Here is a 14,587-nt window from a genome sequence, read left to right as displayed (position 1 = left end):
TTCTCCACCAAACCATGTCATGTCAAAGCCAAAATCAAGTCCAAATTTGAAGGCAGGGTCATCAATGAAATGCAACACTTAGAACTGAAAGTACTTTTTGTTACGGACACTAATATACAGCCAGAACAGAACTGGCTTCCTGGACAGAGAGTGCAGCTAAACATCGTATACTGCAGAACATACAAACATAAGGTATTTGAAGAAACGATAGACATTAAATGACAAATAACTGCTGGTGCTCAAGTTTGAATTGGTGACATGCAGCGCAAAAGCCAGTGATGCTAACCGCTATGCTGCACTGCACCACAGCTTTCAAAAATATCTACTGTATGAGAACAAATGTGAAATGTTACAAAGTTAACTATTTCTAACACATTTAGAAATACAAAGTAATTTCATATCTTGAAAGGATAAAGACAGATGAGAATTCATGAACATGAGGTGTGCGTATATATGTGAAAATCACAAATTACATGGCACTACAATAGTAATGAATCTCCAATTGGGAGCAATAAGTGGCCACATCTTTTTAATATACCAGTATTGCTGACAATGCAATCTTCTTGTTAACACATGACATTTGTACAGAATGTGAACAGTTTTTCTCTACACCATGAGTGAGATGAAGAAAAACGAAGTACAACTTTTAGTTTCAAGAGGTAAGTTACTCCTCTTGTTTCACACCTTGACGTTCCTATTTAAACAAAAATGTTGATATGAATATAACCCATATATGAATTTTATTCATTTATGGCATATCCTTAGAAACTAAAAATTCTTACTTTATAGCACTCATTTAAGTGAAATGAGGTCTTTGTCACATATTACTTTACTAAAATTCATGATAGTTTTTGGCTTTGAAGTCATCATAAGACCTAAAAATGTTAACGAAAAACATATCCATAAATTAATGAAACAAGAAGGAGGACATATTAGATGTCGAGGAAAAAAGTGAAGAAGTTACCCAATGAGTGCAGCATCAACAACAGGCACACAGTCAATACATAAAGCAAGATGCTTTGGAATTGTACATTTACAGACACGGTGCTGAAAATCTTAACTTTCATCTTTATGTACACACTTTCTACTCTTATTCTTTTCAATATTGACTAGAAACCTATGTGTCACTGCTGTACTTAGAGGGTAACATGTTAACTTTTTTCACATATTTAATGTCTGTTTCTTTCCTTTAAATATTTTGCTGAAACTTTGTTTTGTTTACGTTTTTGATTTTTAGAACTAATGACAGCTGCAAAGTCAAAACTAATAATGATTTTTAATAAACAATATGTCACCAACAGATGCTGATTTCTTTAATTTATTCATCAAGAAATTAGGAGCAAAATTATTTGGAGAAATTACATCCAAAGTACAGCAGGTAAGGCTCGTTCTTTAACATATAATGTAAACGAAGAAAGGTTTCTATAATGGCTCATGAATGACATACCAAGTTTTTCTCCTGCAACTTCATCAAGAGCAGTTTGAAGAACTGCAGTTTTCTCTGAATGAGCTCTCTCTGCAGCTATTAAACTTTCATTGCTGACTTTTAGTTCATCAAGAAGTTTAGAAATTTTTCTCTCAGCAGAAAGCTGAAACAACAGATAATGCAGAACAATATATTCAAGACACACTTTTCAATGAAATCACAAAAAGAAAAATCACAAAATACTGCCAGTATGAATAACTAACAGCATGAAATTCTATTACTCTCTCTCTCAACAAATGAAGCTCTCAAACAAAAATTAGAAAATGAAAATTTTTCCTGTCAATCTAAGCTTCACCTTCATAGCTCTGAAGTGATGGTTTCACAAACAAAGACACATCTTATTCCTTGTCTGACATTTAAGTTAGAGTTATTTACCTATTCATGTATCAAGTTCTGTGGGGTCATGTGAGCCAAAGTTACTTGGTCATAAAGTGGAGTCAGTACATAGTTTACAGAATGCTAATTATAAAATTTATAAACACATGCATTAGTCCAGGGACTGGTTTGATGCAGCTCTCCACGCAACTCTATCCTGTGCAAGTTTCTTCATCTCCAAGTAACTAATGCAGCCTACATCCTTCTGAATCTGCTTAGTGTATTAATCTCTTGGTCTCCTCCTACAATTTTTACCCTCCATGGTGTCCTCCAGTCCTAAACTGGTGATCCCTTGATGCCTCAGAACATGTCCTACCAACTGATCCCTTCTTCTAGTCAAGTTGTGCCACAAATTCCTCTTCTCACCAATTCTATTCAGTCCTCCTCATTAGTTACGTGATCTACCCATCTAATCTTCAGCATTCTTCTGTAGCACCACATTTCAAAAGCTTCTGTTCTCTTCTTGTCTAAAATATTTATCGTCCATGTTTCACTACCATAGGTGGCTACACTCCATACAAATACTTTCAGAACAGACTTCCCGACTCTTAAATATATACTCAGTGTTAATAATTTTATCTTCTTCAGAAACATTTTCCTTGCCACTGCCAGTCTCCATTTTATATCCTCTCTACTTTGACCATCATCAATTATTTTGCTTCCCAAATACCAAAACTCATCTACTACTTGAAGTGTCTTACTTCCTAATGTAATTCCTTCAGCATCACCTGATTTAATTCGACTACATTCCATTATCCTCGTTTTGCTTTTGTTGATGTTCATCTTATATACTCCTTTCAAGACACTATCCATTCTGTTAAACTGCTCTTCCAGGTCCTTTGGTGTCTCTGACAGAACAACAATGCCATCGGCAAACCTCATTGTTTTTATTTCTTCTCCGTCGATTTTAATTCCTACTCCAAATTTTTCTGTTGTTTTCTTTACTGTTTGCTCAATATACAGATTAAATAACATCAGGGATGGGCTACATCCCTGTCTCACTCCCTTCCCAACTACTGCTTCCCTTTCATGGCCCTCAACTCTCATAACTGCCATTTCGTTTCTGTACAAATTGTAAATAGCCTTTCACTCCCTGTATTTGACACCTGCCACCTTCAGAATTTTTGAAAGAGAGTATTCCAGTCAACATTGTCAAAAGCTTTCTCTAAGTCTACAAATGCTAGAAATGTAGGTTTGCCTTTCCTTAACCTATCTTCTAAGATAAGTCATAGGATCATATGTTCCAACAATTCTACTGAATCCAGACTGATCTTCATCGAGGTCACCTTCTACCCATTTTTTCCATTTGTCTGTAAAGAATTCGTGTTAGTATTTTACAGTCATGACTTATTAAACTGATAGTTCGGTAATGTTGACACCTGTAAACACCCGCTTTCTTTGGGATTGGAATAATTATATTCTTCTTGTAGTCTGAGGGTACATCACCTGTCTCGTACATCTTGCTCACCAGATGGTAGAGTTTTGTCAGGGCTGGCTCTCTGACGGTTATCAGTAGTTCTAATGGAATGTTGTCTACACCTGGGGCCTTGTTTCGACTTAGGTCTTTCAATGCTCTGTCGAATTCTTCACGCAGTATCATATCTCCCATTTCATCTTCATCTATGTCCTCTTCCATTTCCATAATATTGCCCTCAAGTACATTGCACATGTACTGACCCTCTATATACTCCTTCCACCTTTCTGCTTTCCCTTCTTTGCTTAGAACAGGTTTTCCATCTGAGCTCTTGATATTCAAACAAGTGGTTCTCTTCGCTCCAAAGGTCTCTCTAATTTTCCTGTAGGCAATATCTATCTTACCCCTAGAAAAATATGTCTCTAGCCATCGCTGCTTAGCCATTTTGCATTTCCTGTCATTCTCATTTTTGAGACGTTTGTATTCCTTTTTGCCAGCTTCATTTACTGCATTTTTATATTTTCTCTTTCATCAATTAAATTCAATATCTCTTCTGTTATCCAAGGATTTCTACCAGCCCTCATATTTTTTCCTACTTGATCCTCTGCTGCCTTCATTATTTCATCTCTCAAAGCTACCCATTCTTCTTCTACTATATTTCTTTCCCCTGTTCTTGTCAATCGTTCCCTAATACTCTCTCAAACCCTCTACAAACTCTGGTTCTTTCAGTTTATCCCGGTCCTATTCTCCTTAAATTCCCACTCTTTTGCAGTTTCTTCAGTTTTAATCTACTGCATTAGTAAAATACCAAAAAAAGTTATGAGAGAGTATACGAGTAAATAACTCATTACTGAGAAAAGATCCTATCTACTGTGAGGAACCCCGTACAGAATAGAAGTAGAGTGTTTCAAAGGAAACTTTTCAATTCAGATTTTATGACTTGCTGTATATCACTCATTTTCTCAGTTCTGCTAGAAGCTTACTGAAAATGAAACCTGTTGAATAGCGCACACCTTCCTGTACATTGCTTAAGAAATTGTTTTACCAAGTACAAATCACTTTTGGGGGTCTAGTGTTCTCTAAATCAATATTGCACTTTCTTCTAAATGAGTCAATACTATCAACAACAAATCCCGTGATTGAGTATATGTACAGGGATGGCAGAGTTAGAATTTTGAGATACCAGAGCAGTGGCCTATAGAAAGGTTGTGAACTGACACCACAGATCTGCCTGGCTGTCCTCCTCTGTGCTAAGAGTATTTTTGGTATGTGCACAGAGTTGCCCCCAAATATAACACCAAATTAGATAATAGTATGAGAGTAAGCAAGCAAGTTCTATGTTTCACTACCAGAGTCAGTGGAGAGGACAGCATCATTCAGTTTCTGCAAAAGATCTTGAACACTATACTTCGATTAAAGCTTTTCATCTACCCTCAGAGTTTTAAGAATCTAAAATGGTTGACTTTAATGACCATTTGGGACAGTAAAGTTTTGTTTTTGTAAGTGTTCCAGGACAGAAATTGTATGTATTTTGTTTTGCTGTAGTTGAAGTGTTAATCCGTTCTCTTTGAAGTATCTTGCTGATGTTACTGACTATCCTATTAGGTAGATCATTTACATTACATTCCATGTCTTTCAAAATACCATTTTTGTCATCTGCAAAGAGAAAAATTTTCTATCATTTTCATGTTTAGTGGCTGATTATTGATACATATCAAGAAATGCAATTAACCCAGAACATAATGCTGGGCACCTGCCACTTTATATGATCCCAGTCAGATTCAAATGTATTCCCTGTTTGTTTACACTGGAGGACTACATTCTGCTTCCTAATTTCCAGTTATGAAGCAAACCATCGTTCAGCACTTTTCCTAATTAAATAACGTTCTCACTTATGCAAAAGTATTACATAGTCCACACAATCAAATGCCTTCGTCAAATCAAATAAAATATCTACGAAGTAAGGTCCTAATCGTCATAGCTAATTGAATGTCATGTGAAAACTGAAATGCGCATGTGCACCAACTTCCAGTGTCTTTTTGGTATTATCACAGTGTGCTGTCTACAGTGCCAGTTCAAAATGTTTCAAACAAACGATCAGCCCACCAAATGTGAAATACAGTCAACGATTCAGTTTTTGACAGCAAAGAATGCTGCATCAGCAGAATTTCACTGACAAATAAGTGAGGCATATGAGCCCAATATGATGAGTGATAACAAAGTACATAAGCAGGGGAGAGATTACATGGCTGGATGGAAAAGTGTCCATGGTGAGCCATGATCAGGGCTACTATTACTGATCTCAAACGATTTGGTCAAAGCCACAGATGAAAAGTATCATGAAGGCCAATGGTTCACAATCTCAACTCTAGTACTCAAATTTCGGAGTGTGGGTAGAACAATTTTGCACAAAATTCTCTCTAAAAAGTTGTGATTTCGCAAACAGTGTGCATGTTGGGTTCCCAGACTGCTTACTGAGGAACAGAAAATGGAAAGAATAGTTTGTGCTTTTGACTTTCAGGGCTGACATCACAAGGAAGGTGATCAATTTTTAGATAACATTATCACCAAGCAGACAATCTCAACACACAAGATTGAGGCAACTGTGTTTTGTTATGGACATGGAGTCTTGTTAGTCAAGTTTACGCAGCAAGGGACAGCAATAAATGGAGCCACTTACTGCACTACCGTGATTAAACTTTGAAGTTCAACACAGAATAAGCTATAGGGTCTTGTGACATATAGAGGTGGACTTCTATAAGCAGGAGGCTGTTAACTTCCCCATTGGTGAAAACATAAAGGATACGACTGCTGACATCTTAGTCATGGTTCATGATGCAGGGTGTTGTTTTCAATTCAGCAGGGTTGCCAGAACATACTGTCAGTGGCTCTGACTCTGTTTTCAGAATGTATTTCTCCTTGTGAAACCACTTTAATGCTGTTGACAACATCCTGCTGTTGGATACTGTGTGTGGAGTTGTTATACCACCAGCACATTGACCCCAAATCCTTCACCACCTGCAGTGTTAGCGTGGACAATGAGGCACATGAAGACCATGGCAAGATGTCATATTTGCCAGCTGAGAAAAGCTGTGCAGATAGAATGAACCATCCAGTCCTGCAATGCAAGTGTGCAAAATCGGTCTGACCAGTACAGCATTTTTTGCCATGGTGCAAGTGGATATTGCTGGACTGTTCAAAGCCGCAATGTGGCTTCTGGTAGTAACCACCCTTTCCAATTTTCCCTATGTGGCCTGAAGATTTTCCACAACCACTGTTACAATAATTCAGGTCCTGTCTAATTTCTTTGCAATAGAAGCTGCACCTCATACGACAGTCTCTGATAGTAGTCCCCAATTTTTTGCATCTGAATACTGCCAGTTTTGACAGTGCAAAGGCATTATTCACTGGCCAACCCTCCTCTTTGCTGGTGGCAAATATGGAAGCTGACCCGAACTCAGATGCAGAAGTCATATGGCCCTTTGAATGGTACAAAAAAAATCCACGTCCACCTGTTTTCATATTTGGCTTGGGCCATGGTGAAAAACTCTGTCCAGAAGCAGACGATTTCGCATGCATGTGTTGCAGGACTGACATTCTCTGAGGAAGCTCTTACTCATTTCCTAGCATTGAACAAGTATGTCCTCCTTATTGATGGTCACTGCCCAGCTGAACTGTTATCCATGTGATGAGATGTTACGCCCAACGTTGCATACCTGGTCCACCAAATGCATCCGAATTACTGGTCAGGCACCCCTGCCTTGGCTTGCATATTCAGCAAAAATTCTGGTGTCAACACTGTGCATTGATGTTGAACATAGAGGGTGTCAAATGTGATATCGTGGCAGGACCAAATCAGCTTTGGCTGCACAACACCAGCAGAATGTAATGCCCCAGCTAAGCCAACTTTAGGAACAAGTATTTCTGGTTTTATGTCAACACCCAACAGCATACTGTGGCATCAACAAAATAGTCCTACCTTGTGACTGCAATTGTCACAGGCAGCTCTACCCCGTCACGAGCCCAGCTCCTGCCACATATTTCAGTGGCAAAACAACAAAGTCCTGGCAGAAACAGGGGCAGCCCATGGAAAATGAGACAGTCTCTCATCCCATACAGTTTTTGGCTCCTATAGTGATGGTAGAGGCCAGCACCAGCATGGTTCACTTTTTGCCATGACACTCTACTTAATCCCCCCGCCAGTTTCTGTTACCACCATTGAACAAAGTGAATGACACAAAACAGTGTCGCCTCCTATGCTGCTCAAGCTCTTGAAGGACAGTTAAAGAGAGGAGGAATATTATATTCCTGTCAAGTGTGAGAAGGATATTCCACAAGCAGCCAACAATATGGAGGTGGAATTGGTAAGTTTTCTTGATAAGGAGTGGAGCATAGTCACTGCACTTTGTGGCAGCAGAGGCCACAAAGTCGCAACTCGGATGGGCAAATCCTTTTGTTCTTGGCTGCTTTAAATAAACTTGCTCTCCAGCTAGAAAGTAGTTTGTATGCTTACACAAAGCACTCCTTTATGGACCATTATTTTATTGTGTTAACTGATTAGATTCAGACTTAGAATCCGGTTTGGATGCAACTGAGACTATATGTTTCTTGTGCACAACAGACTTTGCATGCTCTGGAATTTATCGGCTTGCAACTTACTGGGTGAAGCTGCACATCACTGTCTCCTGGCTTGTAGCATTTGTGAATGTGTTCTAAAATAGTTTAAACTTGACTAGAGAATTGAGCAAGTAAAGAATAATTTGTGTTGCATCCAGTGGCACATGAAACAAAAAAGGCACTCTGCATTAACCTTACAAAAAAATGAAACTACAGAATCAATGTGGCCACTGGTTTATTCAGACACATTAAAATGTGTTGTCAAACCGATAGCGTGTAGGGTACATCATTAAACAAAATTACCAATCAATGTTTAACTGTTGTCAGTGATAAACTGTTCTGCTACCCACAACATTGATGTACAGACGGGTAGTGTGTGACTGAGCCACTTGCTGACATCTACCATAAACAGGTGTTCAATTGTTAGAAACTGATGTGTACATGAAGAAATCAAATCCAAAAAAATGGAAAATTCTTTTGAATTACTTTTAAAATTAGGAACTTCAACATTTCCCTCCCATCTTTATAAAGAATGCTGCTAATCTCACTGTTAGTTCTGCACCTTCGAGTAACAGGAGGTAAAAAAAAACTGCACATCAATAACTAATTAAAAACAATCCGAACAATCCTTACCAGACTGTCCTGTAGTTCACTTTTTTCTGATTCTTTGTTTTCGATTTCAGACTGAAGCTTCTGACACTCACTCTTCATTGCTTGTACCTCAGTGTCCCTAGCCTTCTCCAGGTCATTGTACTCTTCCGAGAGCTTATTCTTAAGTTGAGATACATGTTCAAGCTCCTGTTTTAGAGACTGAGTTTCCTGGAATTACAAACATGTCATGGTTTAATATTGGTATAAGTTGCAAAAAGAAAATTTGTATGAAAAATGTGTACAATTGAACATAGTTTATTTTATATTAATTACATTAGGCTGTTACTAATTTAGACATGAGAAATACATATTCTCAGAAAGCCATGTACAAAAAAAGAGGAGGGAGCGGGGCAGGTAGAGAGAAACTTGCAGATAAATCGGCAGGCAAGAGAATATTAAATGATAACCCAGGAGCAATAACTCAACTCAAGGAATACAGGAAACAAGAACTAATACTCAGGAGTGAGTGTGGTGGAAAGGGGGAGGACTAGAAAGCACTGAACAAACCATTTTATATTGTGAAGCTTAATAAAATTGGTATTTATACTAACAGTTTAGTAATGCAAAGTGCTTAAGGCAATGTACTTGAGAGCACCAGGTGTAGATGACAGAAAGACAACCACATACAGTACAAGCAGGAGTCTGATAGAAATTTTACCAGTAAGACCAAACTTAAATAAAAACAAATAATAATTCTCATAAGAAGAAGATGTACTTGGAATACATGCATAAAGAAAAATTAGAACACAGTACGAACAAATGTCAATGAACAAAGTAGCATTATCTGCAAAAGGGGGGAAGGAGCAGTGAGGGACGGGGCAGAGCCAGAAGAAAGGGGCAGTGATGGTGGACAAGACAGTGGTGGCAGCCAGTGTGGGAACGGCAATGGGGGATGTTGGCAGGGGAGTGGTGAAGGTGGGTAGTGGCAGGGTTGTGTGTGGTGAAAGGTGGGTGGCAAAGGTGCGGAGGGGCTGGAGGAGAAACTGGAAAAGGCGCGAGCGAGTGGGGAAGGGGCGAGCGAGTGGATGAGTGGGGTAGAGGGGTGGGGGTGAGTGGGGTTGGGTGGTGGGGGTGAGTGGGGATGAGGGGTGGGGGTGAGTGGGGTTGGGTGGTGGGGGTGAGTGGGGTTGGGTGGCGGGGTGAGTGGGGACAGGGACAGGGGCAAGGGGTGGGGGTGGGAGGTGGGGGCAGGGGAGAGTGAGTGCATGGTTAGTGGGGGTGGGGGGTTAGGGGGATGGAGTGGATGCAGGGTAAGTAGGCCTGGGGGGGTTATGGGGAGGGAGTGAGTGGGGACAGGTGTGAGGGAGTGGGGAGAGGTGTCAGGGAGTAGGGAGTGGAGGAAGTAGTGGGGCATGGGGGAGGGAATGGTAAAGGGGGAGGGAGTGGGGAATGGAGGAGGTAGTGGGGCATGGAGGAGGTAGTAGGGCATGGAGGAGGTAGTGAGGCATGGGGAAGGGAGTGGTGAAGGGGGGAGGGAAGGGAGCGGTGAAGGGGGGAGGGGAGGGAGTGGTGAAGGGGGAAGGGAAGGGAGTGGTGAAGGGGGGAGGGGAGGGAGTGGTGAAGGGGGGGAGGGGAGGGAGTGGTGAAGGGGGGAGGGAGTGGGGAAAGGTGGTAGTGGTGGTAAGTGGGGAGAGGGTAAGGGGAAGAGGGGGCGAGTCGGTAGAAGTAATTGGGGCGAGGTAGAGGTAGGGGGCTGCGAGTGGGGAGAGGGAGAGGTAGGGGGCGCGAGTGGGGAGAGGGAGGGGTAGGGGGCGCGAGTGGGGAGAGGGAGGGGTAGGCGGGCGCGAGTGGGGGAGGGGGAGAGGGAGGGGTAGGCGGGCGCGAGTGGGGGAGGGGGAGAGGGAGGGGTAGGTGGGCGCGAGTGGGGAGGGGGAGAGGGAGGGGTAGGTGGGCGCGAGTGGGGAGGGGGAGAGGGAGAGGTAGGTGGGCGCGAGTGGGGAGGGGGAGAGGGAGAGGTAGGTGGGCGCGAGTGGGGAGGGGGAGAGGGAGAGGTTGGTGGGCGCGAGTGGGGAGGGGGAGAGGGAGAGGTTGGTGGGCGCGAGTGGGGAGGGGGAGAGGGAGAGGTTGGTGGGCGCGAGTGGGGAGAGGTTGGGGGGGGCGCGAGTGGGGAGAGGTTGGGGGGGGCGCGAGTGGGGAGAGGTTGGGGGGGGCGCGAGTGGGGAGAGGTTGGGGGGGGCGCGAGTGGGGAGAGGTTGGGGGGGGCGCGAGTGGGGAGAGGTAGGGGGGGCGAGAGTGGGGAGAGGTAGAGGGGGCGCGAGTGGGGTGAGGTAGGGGGGGCGCGAGTGGGGAGAGGTAGGGGGGGGCGCGAGTGGGGAGAGGTAGGGGGGGGCGCGAGTGGGGAGAGGTAGGGGCGGCGCGAGTGGGGAGAGGTAGTGGGGGCGCGAGTGGGGAGAGGTAGGGGGGGCGCGAGTGGGGAGAGGTAGGGGGGGCGCGAGTGGGGAGAGGTAGGGGGGGCGCGAGTGGGGAGAGGTAGGGGGGGCGCGAGTGGGGAGAGGTAGGGGGGGCGCGAGTGGGGAGAGGTAGGGGGGGCGCGAGTGGGGAGAGGTAGGGGGGGCGCGAGTGGGGAGAGGTAGGGGGGCGCGAGTGGGGAGAGGTAGGGGGGGCGCGAGTGGGGAGAGGTAGGGGGGGCGCGAGTGGGGAGAGGTAGGGGGGGCGCGAGTGGGGAGAGGTAGGGGGGGCGCGAGTGGGGAGAGGTAGGGGGGGCGCGAGTGGGGAGAGGTAGGGGGGGCGCGAGTGGGGAGAGGTAGGGGGGGCGCGAGTGGGGAGAGGTAGGGGGGGCGCGAGTGGGGAGAGGTAGGGGGGGCGCGAGTGGGGAGAGGTAGGGGGGGCGCGAGTGGGGAGAGGTAGGGGGGGCGCGAGTGGGGAGAGGTAGGGGGGGCGCGAGTGGGGAGAAGTAGGGGGGGCGCGAGTGGGGAGAGGTAGGGGGGGCGCGAGTGGGGAGAGGTAGGGGGGGGCGCGAGTGGGGAGAGGTAGGGGGGGGCGCGAGTGGGGAGAGGTAGGGGGGGCGCGAGTGGGGAGAGGTAGGGGGGCGCGAGTGGGGAGAGGTACGGGGACTGGTCGAGTGCGGATAGGGGGCCGGGCGAGTGGGGATAGGGGGCCGGGCGAGGGGGGATAGGGGGCCGGGCGAGTGGGGATAGGGGGCCGGGCGAGTGGGGATAGGGGGCCGGGCGAGTGGGGATAGGGGGCCGGGCGAGTGGGGATAGAGTGGTGGTGGTGGTGGTGGTGGTGGTGGTGGTGGTGGTGAATCGGGAAAGGGTAGTAGAGGTGAGTGGAGAGAGGATAGTGATTGCAAGTTGGGAGAGGTAGTGAGGGCAAGTTAGAGGTGTGCCGGTGGCAAGTGGTGAGGGGGTAGATTAGGTCATAAGGGAGAACCTGTTGTGGGAGTGGGGACCAGAAGTGAGGAGTGTGTTGGGAATGTGGTGGGAGTTCGGAGGAAGAGCACGGATGGGGAGTTGGGAGGGGAAATGTGTAGGGGGGATGAGGAGGTAGCGCCACGGCGGCGAGGGCGAGCCACGGCGGCGAGGGCGAGCCACGGCGGCGAGGGCGAGCCACGGCGGCGAGGGCGAGCCACGGCGGCGAGGGCGAGCCACGGCGGGGAGGGCGAGCCACGGCGGGGAGGGCGAGCCACGGCGGGGAGGGCGACCCACGGCGGGGAGGGCGAGTAACAGTGCGTTGGGTGCAAAATTTGCAGTGTGGGCTGGGGGCAAGGCTTGGGGAGGTTGGTGGGGCTTGGGGAAGGGGAGAGACGATGACAGTGGGAGGGGGAATGTGGGTGGGGAGCGGAGGTGGAACAATAGTTGGGAGCAGTGGTTGGGGAGGGGGAGCGTAGGTGGAAAACATAACATGCAACATCAGTACCTGAGAGATGTGAATCGGATGCGGTACAGAATCATGAAAGTACAGATCAAATGTGGGTCCATTATATGCGATAATTACCGAAAGTGTGGCCTGCAGAGAATTCTCCAGAGCTGCAATTTCTGTTTTAAAGCTTTCTTCACTGTTTTTCTTCTCTGTCTCCAATTCAGCCATACTTTTCTGGAGTTCAAACAAATCTGTCTCTAAAGAAGTTCGTTGAATCCCAATAGCTTGGATAAACTCTTCATTAGTATGTATTGTTCTTTGAAGATTCTCAATTGTTTCAGTTAATTTTTGATTCTCCTGTAAAAGATTAAAACATGTTTATAGTTTTTTTTAGCTTTCACGCTTAATGCAATCAAAAGTTGAAATATTTACTACAGACTCTTACTTACTGCTGTCAGAGTTTGGATTTGATCCTCTTTTGCACTAAGTTCAGTTTCTAAACCACGGATTCGCTCTTCCTTAAGTTCTAATGCTCTCTGACTCTGAGAAAGCGTCTCATTCAATTCTTCTGCTTTGGAATTGATTGCTGTCAATTCATCTTCCTGTTTTTTTAACTTTATCTCCAAGTCCTTCTTTTGTTTAATGAGACCTTCATTGTTTTCCTTCAAAACACTAATTTCATGGAATTTTATGTTCACAGTTTCCTTAAGTTCTGAGAGAGCACTTTCCATGTTTGCTGAGTTCATTCTGCAACGCTCAATGGATGACGACAGTTCTTCAATCTGCATCTCCTACAGGGTTTACAATTGCAATGTTATTTAGAATAATATATGAAGTTAACTAGATGTTTAGTGATAATCTTCTCAACACTCAGTAACAAAATCATTACTGAGAGGTATGTTCAATTTCTAGTGCAACAGTGGCCAAACACAGTTAACAAGGGAACACACAGCCACACATTATTTATGCACAACACAAAGACAGGAGTGCAGCAGTGAATAGTTTTTGGACACCATATAGACTAATTATCAGGCAGTTATCTCACGTATATCTGTATGTTTTTAAGTATTTATGCAGGCTTACTACAATCCTGACATTCTTCCTCACTTATTCTCAATTTGAAGAAGCACATGCACCAGTAACAATTTCAAAATTAAGAAACTGTTTGCATAAACTGAAACTCTGGGTAGCATAAAATTCCTCTCTCTCTCTCTCTCTCTCTCTCTCTCTCTCTCTCATAGTATCACCTTGGCACGCAAAACAGTCTAAAGCCTCCACAGACCAATGTACATTGCTGGTCATTAAAACTGTAACACCATGAAGTCTGTGTGAAGACTATCAAATTTACTACATTCTTAGATATTCAGCTGATTAGGATTTCAGCATAAGAGCACCAAGTAGGTAATAATAAAGCCATCTACATTGTTTATATAAAGAAAGATTATGTAGCGATTTTCTTATTCACAAATTACAATTGCATTCAATTGTTAGTTGTTTGTGAGAAGATTGTGTTACGCCTCGAGTAAGAAGAAATGTCTAGCAGTACTTGTTGGGACTTGGTGGCAGCAGCAGGATTACGGCCTATTGAGAGTGTAGTTTGCCATTCTGTGATATTGCAGGCAGGACCCTATGCCTGTCATGCAAATACGGAATTGACGGATTCAGGAGGGTCATACTCAATGGCAAGTGGGACCTCAATGGCACCCTGACGAGTACTCAACAGACAGACATATTGCAGACAGACAGTCACATTGATCGCTCGACTGGGCAAAATCATACAGCCATGTCATTTACCTGGAGTCTGGAAATTAGCTTGTTTGTAGCACCAGAAATATATACATGAACAGTGGCAACAACATATGGAACACCATGGGCTGTCAGAATGGCAACCCTCAACACAACAGCAGAGAGATGACGCAGGACACAAATGGTACCACACCATCTGTTCAGACAATACCTGGGTTTGGGTATGGTATCACGATGGATTTATCCTTTTGTCCAGGTTCTAAGGAAAAGACATGTTACTCTATTGCATTTGTTACAGTTATATAGGCCCAGCACTCTGCATGATGGTACCAATGGGTACATAACACGATCATGTCTTGTTCACACAACTGGTAATTTGGACAGCAGCTGATACACTTTCGATGCATTAGGGTCAGTGACTCTGCCCTATCTACAAGGTCTCCTTGATGTTATCTTTCAATGAGATAATACAAGACTACACGTTTCCCGTGTTATAT

The 14,587-nt window shown here is 44.7% G+C and overlaps 1 protein-coding gene across 1 annotated transcript in view; it reads right to left on the bottom strand.

The window, feature by feature from the left end:
* The window catches only part of LOC124721846 (early endosome antigen 1-like), a 206,412-nt gene that overhangs the window by 15,882 nt on the left and 175,943 nt on the right, over nucleotides 1–14,587 (bottom strand). The window contains exons 11-14 of the mRNA XM_047246977.1: nucleotides 12,794–13,135; nucleotides 12,480–12,701; nucleotides 8,526–8,711; nucleotides 1,448–1,589 (exon numbers count right to left, since the gene is read on the bottom strand). Coding sequence (XP_047102933.1) covers nucleotides 1,448–1,589; nucleotides 8,526–8,711; nucleotides 12,480–12,701; nucleotides 12,794–13,135 — 892 coding nt within the window. The remainder of the gene's footprint in view (nucleotides 1–1,447; nucleotides 1,590–8,525; nucleotides 8,712–12,479; nucleotides 12,702–12,793; nucleotides 13,136–14,587) is intronic.

This window comes from Schistocerca piceifrons, chromosome X (genome assembly GCF_021461385.2).
Source record: "Schistocerca piceifrons isolate TAMUIC-IGC-003096 chromosome X, iqSchPice1.1, whole genome shotgun sequence".
NCBI classification, from domain to species: Eukaryota; Metazoa; Arthropoda; class Insecta; order Orthoptera; family Acrididae; genus Schistocerca; species Schistocerca piceifrons.
Note: the sequence above shows the minus strand (reverse complement) of the source record. Positions and strands in the feature narration are given on the sequence as shown.